The sequence below is a fragment of the Danio rerio genome, chromosome 13 (assembly GCF_052040795.2).
Source record: "Danio rerio strain M-AB ecotype USA chromosome 13, GRCz13ab, whole genome shotgun sequence".
Classification (NCBI taxonomy): Eukaryota; Metazoa; Chordata; class Actinopteri; order Cypriniformes; family Danionidae; genus Danio; species Danio rerio.
In genome coordinates, this window is record NC_141033.1 from 20,507,268 (window position 1) to 20,519,982 (window position 12,715).

The 12,715-nt window shown below is 42.6% G+C and overlaps 1 protein-coding gene across 2 annotated transcripts in view; it reads left to right on the forward strand.

Moving 5' to 3' along the window:
- The window catches only part of pdzd7a (PDZ domain containing 7a), an 88,910-nt gene extending 80,246 nt beyond the window's left edge, over positions 1–8,664 (forward strand). For both annotated transcript variants that reach the window (NM_001442401.1, NM_001190757.2), the window contains 1 exon segment: positions 5,489–8,664. In NM_001442401.1, coding sequence (NP_001429330.1) covers positions 5,489–5,635 — 147 coding nt within the window. In that variant the 3' untranslated portion in view covers positions 5,636–8,664.
- The last annotated feature ends 4,051 nt before the right edge of the window (positions 8,665–12,715 follow it).

Sequence of the window (12,715 nt, forward strand, 5' to 3'; positions counted from 1 at the left end):
GCGTGCGCGCACACAGAGACAGAAACAGGACCAGACCTGAGTAGTGTCAGAGCTCTGCCACCAAAACAAGAATTTACAAGACCAAAGTGGCAGAACCCTGACATAGGGATAAACCAACTAGCAAATAGCTCAAAAACATTTGCAAAGAGGTAGCTAACACATTATATGAGCTATTAGATATGCCTGTGTCATTTACATGCACATACGCTCGCGTGCTTCCAATCTGTCTGATTGCTGATTCAATGTGGGGACTAGGAGTCCCCCTTCATAAGGGAGCTTCTACATGTGTCTGTTTAAACAGACTTTTGGGAGACTGTATGGAAAGCGCCACATCGGCCAAAAACCATCGCGCTTCTGATGTGTAGTTTGCCAAGCCAAAGCGTGAGCGCATTGACATCACCAAGAGTGCAACCTTCCAACGTCCCCTAGGCTCAACATATTACCATTACATGGGAATAAAAGTTTTTTAATTGGGGGTCGTAAGTTTGCTTTCATCTATCTAATATAGACTAGGGATTTTTTTTAAATAAGACAGTACATTGGGAAAGCGTGCCAGTCCCCGAAGGGGGAGGACGCACCGGAGCCCACCTGCTACCCGCAAGGGGAGACTTGATGTTAGAGGTGTGAACCTATACTGGTCTCACGGTTCGGTTCGGTTCGGTTCCGATTATCATGCCTTCAATTCGGTTCAATTCGATATCTGGGTGCATCACGGTGCATTGACGATGCTTTTCACATACAGTATTATATTTTAGGGGGGAGGCTATAACATGCTGTCTGTATAAACACACAGACACACAGCACCACACTGTCTCTCATTCAAACACATACACAAACATAGACAGCAACAAACACACACACACACATACACACACTCACACACACACACACACACTTAAGCCCTCGCAACAGGGAGAGCTCGAGCTGAGCAGAGCAGAAAAACAAAAAAAAAAAGCGAAAAAAAGGAAGCACTTTTCTTACGGTCCCTTACTGAGAGCTCCTCTAAGCGCGAGCTCTCCCGGCTAAACACATATTGCGAGGGCTTAGCAGTGCTCGTAATGTTGAGCGAAAAAAAAAAAGAAAGACAGCTGTGAAACATAACCAGCTTTCTCTTTTTTTTTGGAAACACACTTTAGATCTTTTTAGGGTAAGAGTTTTTTGAGTTAATGCCGTCTATAACTGAATGTGTGTCAGAAATATCGAAAACAAAACCAACTGAACCGCCCTCATTTCTGGTGCCCCCCTGGATATACAGCGCCCTTAGCATTTGCCTATGGTGCCTATGCCACGGGCCGGCCCTGAGTTGGCTGAGTGTTGTAAATACTCGCGCTCACCTCCCTCGTGACAGAGCGCATAGGAGATAAATGACGTCAGTACATATTAACCGGTTATGATTATTACTGAACCAATAATAAATTGTCCGCGTCTGCATCGCGGTGCACCAAAGAAACAATTAATTTTGACACCCCTACTTGATGGTAAAGAGACATATGGACTAGCCCTAATGAGGGGGAGTGCTACATATGATAAGCTATTTAGCGGTTTAGGGCAGACACAGGACCGCCTAATAAGGGGGAACACACCGTGGTAATACTGCATATGGCATCACCAATAGGGATGCACATTGCTAGCACCGATCCTCAATATGCGTGTAGACCAAATGGGCGTATCAACCGCACACTGAGCCATGCACTCGACTCGATGCTGGGGGCCTTGGAGGAATTCTCTAGGGTTCACCTGAGAAGGGGAACTTACTAGTAGAGTAGAAAAAGCGCACACATCTCTGGTTAGGGAGCATGGCACAGCAACAGTTTGTGACACCGAGCTTAATTTCACCCCGATTGATTAGGGTTACTCAATAACCGGGAGGAAACTGGCTCGACTCGAAGGTTATAGAACCTTGCGAATGTGTTAGGTGTCACCCAACTCGCAGCTCTGCAGATATCTGTGAGAGAGGCGTGCTAACGCCCATGAGGAAGCGACACCTCTAGTAGAGTGCGCTCTCGCGTTCAGAGGGAGCGACTCGCCCTAGTATTGATAAGCGAGGGCGATGGCATCAACTAATCAGTGGGCCAACCTCTGTTTTGATACTGCACTTCCCTTCTGCTGACCACCATAACAGATAAAGAGCGGTTCACATGATCTTACATTTTGTGTTCGTTCCACGTAAAGGCGCAAACAGGACAAAGCAGTGAGTGGGCTGAGCCTGCCTCCTCCGAAGGCAGCACTTGCAGGTTCACCACCTGATCTCTAAATGGGGTGGTAGGAACCTTGGATACATAACCCGCCGGGGTCTAAGGACAAGGTGAGAGTAACCCGACCCGAATTCAAGGCACGATGGTGTTGAGTACCGCAGGCGGTAAGTCACCTAAGTCTTCCGCGCACCGTCTAGAACCACACGTGAAGGTTCCAGAGATCTCGTCCTTCGAGCGCAAATCGGAAAAAGGGGCATGCGTGGAAGAATAGAGACGTGAAGATACACATCCTTCAGGTCTATGGGTGCAAACCAATCCTGTGGACGGACGTTTTGAAGCAAGCGTTTCTGCGTGAGCATTCTGAAAGGCATTTTGTGAAAATGACAGTTCAGTCTGCTCAGATCTAGGATTGGTCTTAATCCCCCGCTCTTTTTAGGCACGATGAAATACAGGCTGTAAAACCTGGACTCCATCTTGGCTGGAGGGACCTGCTCGATTGCATCCTTCGCCAGGAGAACGGCAATCTCATCTCGCAAGACAGGGGCGCTCTCGGGGATAACCCTCCTGAAAAGGACACCCGTGAACTTGGAAAGGGGGAATAGCGAACTGAATCGCATAGCCATATGAGCCATCGCGACGAGCTAAGCATCACTAACAAGGCCAGCAGAGCACACGCTAATGGCACTATCATAGTGATCGCTGATGTGCCAGCGGAGGGGTAGCTTGAGATGGGAGTACTCATCCCGGGAAGTGGTGCGTCCCGAGGAAGAGCTGAAAATAAGAGAATTTCTCTTACCTTCCCTGGATCCCTTGGTGAGGCCGAAGTGAGAGAAAGGAGTTCTGTTGCACTCTGGGGGCCTGAGGCGAAGGGTCCCATCGCTGTGAGCTGGAAGGTGGAGCATCCCAGACTGGCAGTGCTCGTGTTTGTGCATCCAGAGAGAAAGAAGAAACTGCTCTTTTGAAAATTTGGTTGCTGTAAGCCCGGAGGCCGGCAGCGATGAGTTTAGAGTTGTTGTGGACTGATGTAATAATCCTTGGCCCCCACCGATGAAAGAGAAGGTCCCCTCTTCTCCGAATGGCCCGTCCCAAAGACACTTCGCGGTCGTTTACTGGACTTAGTGGCGCCTGGGGCAGTGGCGTCGCAGTCACGCGGGAGGATCGGCGTTGCCGCTTGGCTGGTGGAGCGGGCAGCAAAAGTGGAGCACATGTTGAAGTCGCAGGTGGATGGCCTTGGCGAGGAGCTGCAGAAGGGGCAGCAAGTGGAGCAGTTTTCCGAGCCTGCTGATAGATGACTTCACCCCTTGCCTTGTACTGCTCTTTCATCGGAGAGAATTCCTGGGTGAACTCCCCAACGGTGTTGCCGAACAGGCCAGCCTAGGATATGGGAGCGTTAAGAAAGCAAGCTTTGTCAACATCATTCATATCAGCCAAGCTCAGCCAGAGGTGGCCATCTCGGCCAGCTTCTCAGCTTGGTAGCTTCTCAGCTTGGCTGCTAGGCGGCCTGGCCCGCAGCAGTGAAGGCTCTGGCCCTGAGAAACTCAGATAATCTGCATGTCTTGGAAGAGAGTTTGGTCGAATCTCCACAAGTGGAGCGGCTCCACGGACAGAGATTGACCGCGATAGCACGCTCCACCTGGGGAATCGCCTCAAATCCCCTGACCTCTCTGTCATCAAGGGAGGTGAGAGTGGGAGCGTACAAGGATTGAGCAGAAAAAGGTGCCCTCCTTTAAAAATACTTTGAATGTTTATTTAAAATACTTTTAATGTTTTAGATTTTGTTACAGACATACAGTGCCATCCTGCAACTGTTTTGCAGCATATGAAATGTACCAAACACTATTTTACCTGTCCAAAATGGGAAAAAAATGTTGCTGTGTGGATGTTTCCCAGAGATGGGTTGCGGCAGGAAGTGCATCTGCTGCGCAAAAATATGCTGGATAAGTTGGTGGCTCATTCCGCTTAAACACCTGCTGTGTAATACTGGTTTCTTACGCATTTCATCTAAAGCCTTCTGTTTTATTTTGATTTGATTTTTGGCTAATTTAGGCTGTGAAATTGAAAATGTAGGCTGTGAAATTGAGAAATTGAAATGAAACTGAAATCATTTAGCTCACTGATGGAAATGGAATGTGGTCAGAGCCCTTCCTGGAACGTCAGCTGTGCGGTTCCCTGATAATAATTGCACACCTTAGAATTTTCATCAGCCTATCAGAATCAAGCATTCAACAGCCCTATAGTATAAATGTAAACAAACTAATGAGCAAAAATCTCTGTTGTTGCGCTCTGTGAATTGTCAAAAGCTTTGTTCTGCAGTGTTCATAAATTTGGTTATTAGGTGTTTAAGAGTCTTAAAATGTTTTTTTTTTTTTTCGAAAGATACCCACATTTAGAAATATAGCTTGCAGAAAATGTATTTTTTTGTGAATCATCTTTAATGGAATTAAGTATACACCACATTTTATGACTAATTTAAATATCTTGTGGACTTCACTTTTAGCTGAACATTTTCAATTACCTTTTCAAATGTGTTTTGGCCATGAACATAGAAATACATTGTCTCAATAAAGGGACAAAGGTGTTTGTTTTGACCATTGGAAAGCATGAAAACAGTCCCTGACTGCTGAAGGATGGGTGTAGAAAGTTCACTAAGCAGGTGCATCCTGGTAAGAGATCGTGACTGAGGAAATGTGCCTACTTTGAACTAAACGTGCGCTTGTGAGCTCAGCTGCACTTTGTACTTTTTTCCTGGCAGGAAAGACATAATTCCAAAGACACGCTCTTGCATCTGTGTGAGTATTTAACTTTTACTTTATGCACATTTAGAGACTGCTGTATAACATTCGGACCGGTTTACTCTGATTTGTCTTTTCCCTGGATTAGTTTATGATGTTAGCGATGTGAGTGATAGGAGAATGAGTTTAGACGAGATCTGATAGATATGCCTTGCGTTTCTGACCTGAGAGACCCAAACATCTGTGCTTCTTTTCTGCCAGTGGTTACAATCAGAGAAAAACATCCATTTCTGAGGTATAATAAGCTGATGTCATCCACTGGCAGAGCTCTGACACACACACAGCGCCAGATGAGATCATTCACAGGTATTAACGAAGGAGAACAAAGGAAACAAGTGGCATCCTGTGCCTGCAGCATCTGCTTTTTCCTGCCATTCAGAGAGCGTGCGGCTGTCTGTGCTCTGCCAAAAATACTCAGGCATATGTCAGGAAAACAGACATCTGTGTTAATCATCAAATCCTCAACTTTTCTAGAAATGTCTGTTTTGTCTGTGTGTGTAGGCTGGATTCGAGCTGGTGTCGGTAGATGGAGAGTCTCTTCAAGGTGTCACACATCAGCACGCGGTGGATGCCATTCGGAGGGCTTTCAGCAACAAGGCCAAAGACCCAATGGAGTTCATCGTCAAAGTTCCCAAAAGACTAACTTGAAAGCAGCTTTGAAACAAAGGTGTTTGAGCTTAAGGCCCTGATTTACTCACAGCGAAGTTCGCTTGGAGGTAAAAAGAAAAAGCACCTGGCATTGACATATCGGTCGTGAACATGCTTTCTTCGTCCTTGCATTTACACAATATTGAATATTTAAACATGCACTGCACATCACAATTACTAAATAAACATATGATGAAAATCGTGGTGGTGAGAAAACTGCAGCAAATAAAGCATCTGGTGATAGCAATGTTGGTATGTTTGCACAAGCAGTTCAGTACATTTATTCATAGAGTAGCCTACTTGAATACAATTGAATTCTTTACAGAAGGCAGCTTTGCGGTATTAAACATGGGAAAACAGTGTCAGTGTTGCTTTCAGTTAGAATTATATTAATTTTTTATTCCCATCTGACTACAATAAATTGGGAATACAAATGAACTAGACCTGCTACTACACCCCAGATCTTACATAATCACTGCTGATGTTAGTTTACCATTGTTTTATTATCCCAAACCTAGTATTAAAATGTGTTTTTTAGATACAATTTACAAAATATTTACTAAAACTGTAAATTTTATTTAAATCTGAAATCTAGATTGCAAAAAATATTGACAGATTTCGAGTTTTACGATGAAAAAGAAACAAAAGCTACTGCTGTGTATGTCCAATTATGCAACCTCATATACTCATTTCTCAGGCCCTGTACCAAATAACACACTCCAGACTTGTGGACTACCTCATAGTCTGCACTTTTGATGACATCATTAGTGCAGCACTTAGGCCCCGTTTACACTAATACATTCTTGTTTAAAAACACATAAGTTTTGCTACAGTTACGCCATCTGTCCAAACTACGCTGGAGTTTTCGAGCGCCGAAAACGGAGCGTTTTGGAAATGCTGTGGAGGCCAGGAAAACGGAGACATCTGAAAATGGAGGCGGACTTGCAGATATTCGCCTTTCTGTTTGGGGCTTTTTCCTCATTATTAAGCAGCCCACACACAGTTCAGTCTTGCATCCTCTCCTTGTAAGTTCAGACTTCGCAAGTTGAAAAACAAACTGCAGAGGACAGGTCGAGTAAATCTTCAAAGGGAACAGTACTGTATAACGTCATTCTCATCACCCTGGCTACGTTGTTTCACTTTTCTTAACAATAAAATAAAAGCATGATATAAGGAACTGTGTCGTCTTCACTGTAGGCATATTAAAAAAAAAAAAAACAGAGCCTATAACATTACTACCTCCTGTAATCTTTATTGAAAATACGAAATATACCCTCTCTTTCACTGAATATCAGTTTTAATAATCAATAATGGCCATTATAAATGTATAACGTACAACAAGTTTATACAATATAGAAAATAAAGGCAAGCAGAATCAGTGTCCGCTGTTACGTTAATTTATATATTAACCTAACTTATCTTAGCGCCCAGCCAACACACGTTACCTGAGAACAAGTAATAGATTCAAAAGACCAAAGTCTGGGAAAATGTCATTAGATATAGACAGCAAGATGAATTAAAAATCACGTTTAACAAATATAGTGTGATTAGATCCAGCGGTAGATCTTTGATGAACAGTCCAATGTGCACAGCTCTTATATGGGTAGAGGTTTTCAGCGGTGTAATGTAGACGCAGAGTTGTTCACTAAAGTGTATTAGTGTAAACGGAGCCTTAGGGACATAAATCCGGGTACGAATTTAGGGACTCAATTGTATGACTCAAACTAGGAAAGGTCATCTTCACCTAGTGAAAACAGATACACTGTCTATCAGTTGATCTCTTATATATCTTGCTCACAGACAGATCAGCTGATAGATGTGGATTTTAAACACTCCAGTGTTTGTGTCTTTGTTCTTGGTGAACAAGTCATTCATATTTGTTGAGCCTTTTTTTTATAGGTTCTTAACAGCGCTCAAATGTTAGCTGGAAATTAAAAAATGTGCACCTTTTAAAAAGGTACCAACCCATTGACAGCTCTCATATCTTTATTTTTGAGTGTATATGGACACATACACTTAGCAAAGACACACAGTTTAAGACCATGAGACCAAATATGAAAGGCCATATGGCCGTCATTAATATGAAATTTACTATTTGGGACAGGGGTACAGTATATTATATTGAAAGATAAAAAAAAAATTAAATACAGTGTAAATGTTTAAACTGTGACATTTTAATGCAAGGTGTAAGCTTTGTTTTTGCTCAATTTTGTTCAAAATGACAACACACGTTATAATTTTGCTTGAAGTATTTTGGGGCCTTAATGCTGCTGCTTATTACATGTTGCATGTTTGGTTTGGGAAAGAAATAATGCCATCCTCTCATGTGGGGGTTGAGAAAGACCTCAGAGCAACAATTCAACAATGGGCTTCCACAGAGTGCTACTGGCCATTCACATTCTGACATTTTCCCAATCTTCTTTCAAAATCTTTTCCTTTTTTAATTCAAATCTATTCTGTTTACATGAAATCTTGTAAAACACTCATAACTTGTCTATCTGGGACTAAAGGATCTGAAACCCTGCATAAATTAGATGTTTTGGATGTTTATTTTTAGGTATAGTGTAAGCCTGGAGCTAGATAAAAACTCATTGGCGTGACATGCTGATAATCATAAGTCAGAACACTACCCATCCAGGCTACAGTCTCCAGAGTTTTGCCTGGGAGAGATTATCATCCACCACAGTATGGATTGAGATTAGGTCTTTTTTTCCTTTTTTTTTTTTTTTTTTTTAAATCGCTGGTTTGGTATAGTGAATGTCTAGGGGATTATTACAAATGAAGATCTCTGTCTCACTTCACATCCTGTGCCCTAACTAAATCTCTATTTATACTGGATGTTTTATATTTGTGCCTTAAATCTACACATATGGACTGTGCAATTCAGATTTAAGCATTGTGTTGATTCTGGGATCAGTGTTATATACTGAGCTTTTTCCTCTGTAAGCATTTAAAGCAAACTTTTTTTTTTTTGCAATTTGTTTTATTACAAAGGCATTGTGTGATTCTGAATAAAAAAGTTAAATATTAAATATATGCTCTTTTGATTGGTTAAATTGTAATAACCTTTAGCCCTCTAAGGTTTGAAACAGGCAGAGAACTACTTGCGGCAGTGGAGGAACATGATTTTGGTAAGTATGCAAGTTGTGATGTGGCTTCACTGTACTTTTTCGGAAGTTTTTGGAGGTTTTTGCAGCTGTAAATTTTTATAATGATTTTGTTTGATAAGTAATAGTCACATACAATATTTTCTATTCTATTTCATTGAATTTGAATATTAAATAGACTTAAATGTTTCATGTTGATGAATTAAGTACCTATATAGAACAAATAGCAGTGAACTGAGTGGTAGAAAGTGAAAAATATGACTGTTTGGGAATCAGACGTTTACTGTAAACAACCACAGTAAAACAGTTTTTTTAATACTTATTCTTCAGGACACAAAAAATAATAAAAATAAATTTGACTTAAAAAAAGTTTAGCACCCATGGAAACATCTGAAATCTTTATTTGAAAAATGCTGACAAGTGCATACCACCTTCATCTGGAATAAAGACAGCAACACAAAGCAATACACTTCATTTTAAATCTCCTTTTCTTGGTTCAAACGGAAATCTGGCTGATCTGTAAGTTTTTATTTAGGTGTCAGATGTCTCACCTTGAATGCAGACAACAGAAAACAGCTATAGTCACAGTCTAACCGTCTCTGCAGTAAATATACAGCTGACTGGGTGAATTCTCGATGGGGAGTTCTGTGTAGGCGGAAGTAATAATACACTGTGTTGAGTGAAACCGGGCACTGCATGATGTCATGTGAAAAGGGTCTATCTCATTCATTCATTAATTCATTTTCTACTGCTTTTCCGGGGTCGGGTCCCGGGGGTAGCAGTCTTGGGAGAGAACCCCAGACACTTCATCCAGCTCCTCCGGGGGGATTCTGAGGCGTTCAGGCCTGCCGAGAGACATAGTCCCTCCAGCGTGTCCTGGGTCTTCTTCGAGACCTCCTCCCGGTGAAAATGCCTGAAACACCTCCCTAGGTAGGCGTCCAGGAGGCATCCGAAACAGATGCCCGAGCCACCTCAGCTGATTTCTTTTGATGTGGAGGAGCAGTGGCTCTACTCCGAGCTTCTCCCAGGTGACAGAGCTCTTCCCCCTATCCATAAGGGTGCACCCTGCAACTCTGCAAAGGAAACTAATTTCAGCCGCTTGTATTCATGATCTTGTCCGTTTGGTCATAAGTCATGACCCAAAGCTCATGGCCATAGGTGAGAGTAGGAATGTAGATTGACTGATAAGTCGAAAGTTTTGCCTTTGCCTCAGTTCCTTCTTTACCACAACGGGTACATCGACCGCATTAACTGCTGCTGCTGCACCAATCCGCCTGTCAATCTCACATTTCATCCTTCCCTCACTCATGAACAAAACCTCAAAAGAATTGAACCCCTACATCTGGGTTAGGGACTTTTCTCCAACCTAAAGCTGGCAAACCACCTTTTTCTGGTGGAGCACCAAGGCCTCGAACTTAGAGGTGGTGATTCTCATCCCAGCCGCGTCACACTTGGCAGCAAACCGCCCCAGTGCATGCTGAAGGTCCATGTTCCATGAAGCCAACAGAACAACAACGTCTGCAAAAAACAGAGATCAAATCCTGTGGTCCCCGAACCGGACCCCCTCCAGCCCAAGGCGGTGCCTTAAAATTCTGTCCATAAGAATTATGAACAGAATTGGTGACAAAAGGCAGGCCTGCCGGAGTCCTACTTGCACTGGAAACAAGTCTTACTTATTGCCGGCAATGTGAACCAGACTCCTACTCTGTTCATACAGGGATGAGACAGCATTTAACAGAGCACCTCTGACCCCATACTCCCACAGCACCCTCCTCAGAATGCCACGTGTGTCACAGTCGAATGCCTTCTCCAGGTCCACAAAACACATGTGGACTGGTTGGGCATACTCCCATGAACCATCAAGCACCCTAGTGAGGGTATAGAGCTGGTCCAGTGTACCATGGCCTGGACAAAAAACAATTTGTTCCTCCTGGATCCTAGGTTCAACCAATAAGGTTAAAATTTAAATGCAATTGAGTTAGTCCAAAATGATTTAATCAAATAAAAGTATAAATACATTCGTATTTTTATTCAACTTAAACTCAAATGTCTGATAATATTTATTCATTCATTTTTTTTACGCAGCGGATGCCCTTCCAGCCGCAACCCATCCCTGGGAAACATCCACACACACACTCATACATTACAGACAATTTAGCTTACCCAATTCACCTGTACCACATGTCTTTGGACTGTGGGGGAAACCGGAGCACCCGGAGGAAACCCATGCAAAATCAGGGAGAAAATGCAAACTCCACACAGAAATGCCAACTGACCCAGCCGAGGCTCGAACCAGTGACCCAGCAGCTGTGAGGCAACAGCACTACCTACTGCGCCACTGCTTCGCCCAGTCTGGTAATATTATGTCAATTATGTGTGATACAATTCAAAGTCTCTTAAAGTTATCCTAAATGATCATTATTAAGCATATTTTGTAAATTACATATTGTTACGTTTTACGTATGTTTTGTAGTATTTTTGTTGTTTTCTGCTCTGCGCTCTTCTCTCTCTCTTTCTCTCTCTTGTTGTGGTCCTATCCTGTTTCAGGTGTGCTACCATTGGTCGGGTGAGCTGTCATTCACCTTCGTCACTAAATCGGCGCGCCAATAAGGATCGGGTCCGTGCAGTATAAAACCGGTGAGCTTGCGCTGTTCTGGAGGAGCGCTTGGCCTGCCAATCTTCTCACTTGTGTCGGCCGGACTGTTTGTTTGATTGATCCGCTTGATTTGTTTGCGAGTGCTATTTTCTAGTTTTCTCCCTGTTTATCCTGATTTATCAGTTAAACTTGTGCTGCTCTTGTTAATGTGTAGTGAGGTTTTGAATGATCTTTATGAGAATTGGATTACCTGAGATCTTGTTTTGCTAATGGCTAACAGTGTGTACTTTACGAGAATTCTAGCATTTCGAGCAGCTTAGTAAAATTTTGTATTAGTTAGTTTTTGGAGGCGTTGCCACATGTGTACTTGTGTTTGGAAGTTAAGAAGTTTAGTTAAGCTACGTGCTGAAGATTACGGTTTTGTTTCTACATTTTTCTTCGTTCAGTCAGTTTAGTGGGTTGGGGTTTAGTTAGTTCGTTTTGTTATATTTATTTCTTTGTTTTGGCAACACTCCTATTTTTCTTTAGTTAATTCAATTATTTAAAAAAATACATTTATCTTCTATCTTACATGCATTGTTTAACATTATTCATTAATAAATACTTACTTTTTGTTTCACTTATCAAGCGTATGCGTCTTCTCCTCATTCACCCAGCATCAATAGACTCACTGATTGTTACGTATCATCCCTGTAATTATTTAACATCATAAACACGTAACATTCAATGGTGGCAGCGGTGGGATGTTCCTTTATTGGAATATCCTTAATTTTGGATGAGCATTGTGAGATTTATTGTTGCTGGTGAATAGGAGAAACTTTTGTGAACAGGAAGGTTTGATTAAAGAGCAGGTGTCTGCGTTGTTGTGAGTCAGATAAACATATCACGAGTATGGCTGAATTTGATTTGGAACATTTTATTAACGCACCGACTATTGAACAATTAGATAAATGCAGAAAGGATGATTTAATACGCGTCGCGGAGCACTTTTAAAATTAAGGTTTCTAAACAGCAGTTAAAACGAGAAATTAAGAGCGTTGTGGTGCACAATTTGGGTGAACTGGGTGTGTTGCAGTTGGCTGCTGAGTGTCAGCAAAGTTTACACGGCGATGACGTCTGCACTCTTCATTCTGGTGGTGAGGAGGCGAGCGAAGCTGCTGCGGAGGAGGCTTCTAAATCCAAAGCAGGTTTGCCACCTTTCGAACCCTTTTCTCCGACTTTGGTTGAGTCTGGAGGTGACGCGCGTTTTAAATTGCGTTTGGCAAAAGTCCAAATGGAAGAGCGCGATAGAGTGGCACAGCGTCACGCTGAGATGGAGTTGCGCCTTGAAATTCGTCGCCTTGAGATCGAGGCTGACAAAGAAGTCAAGCTGCGTGA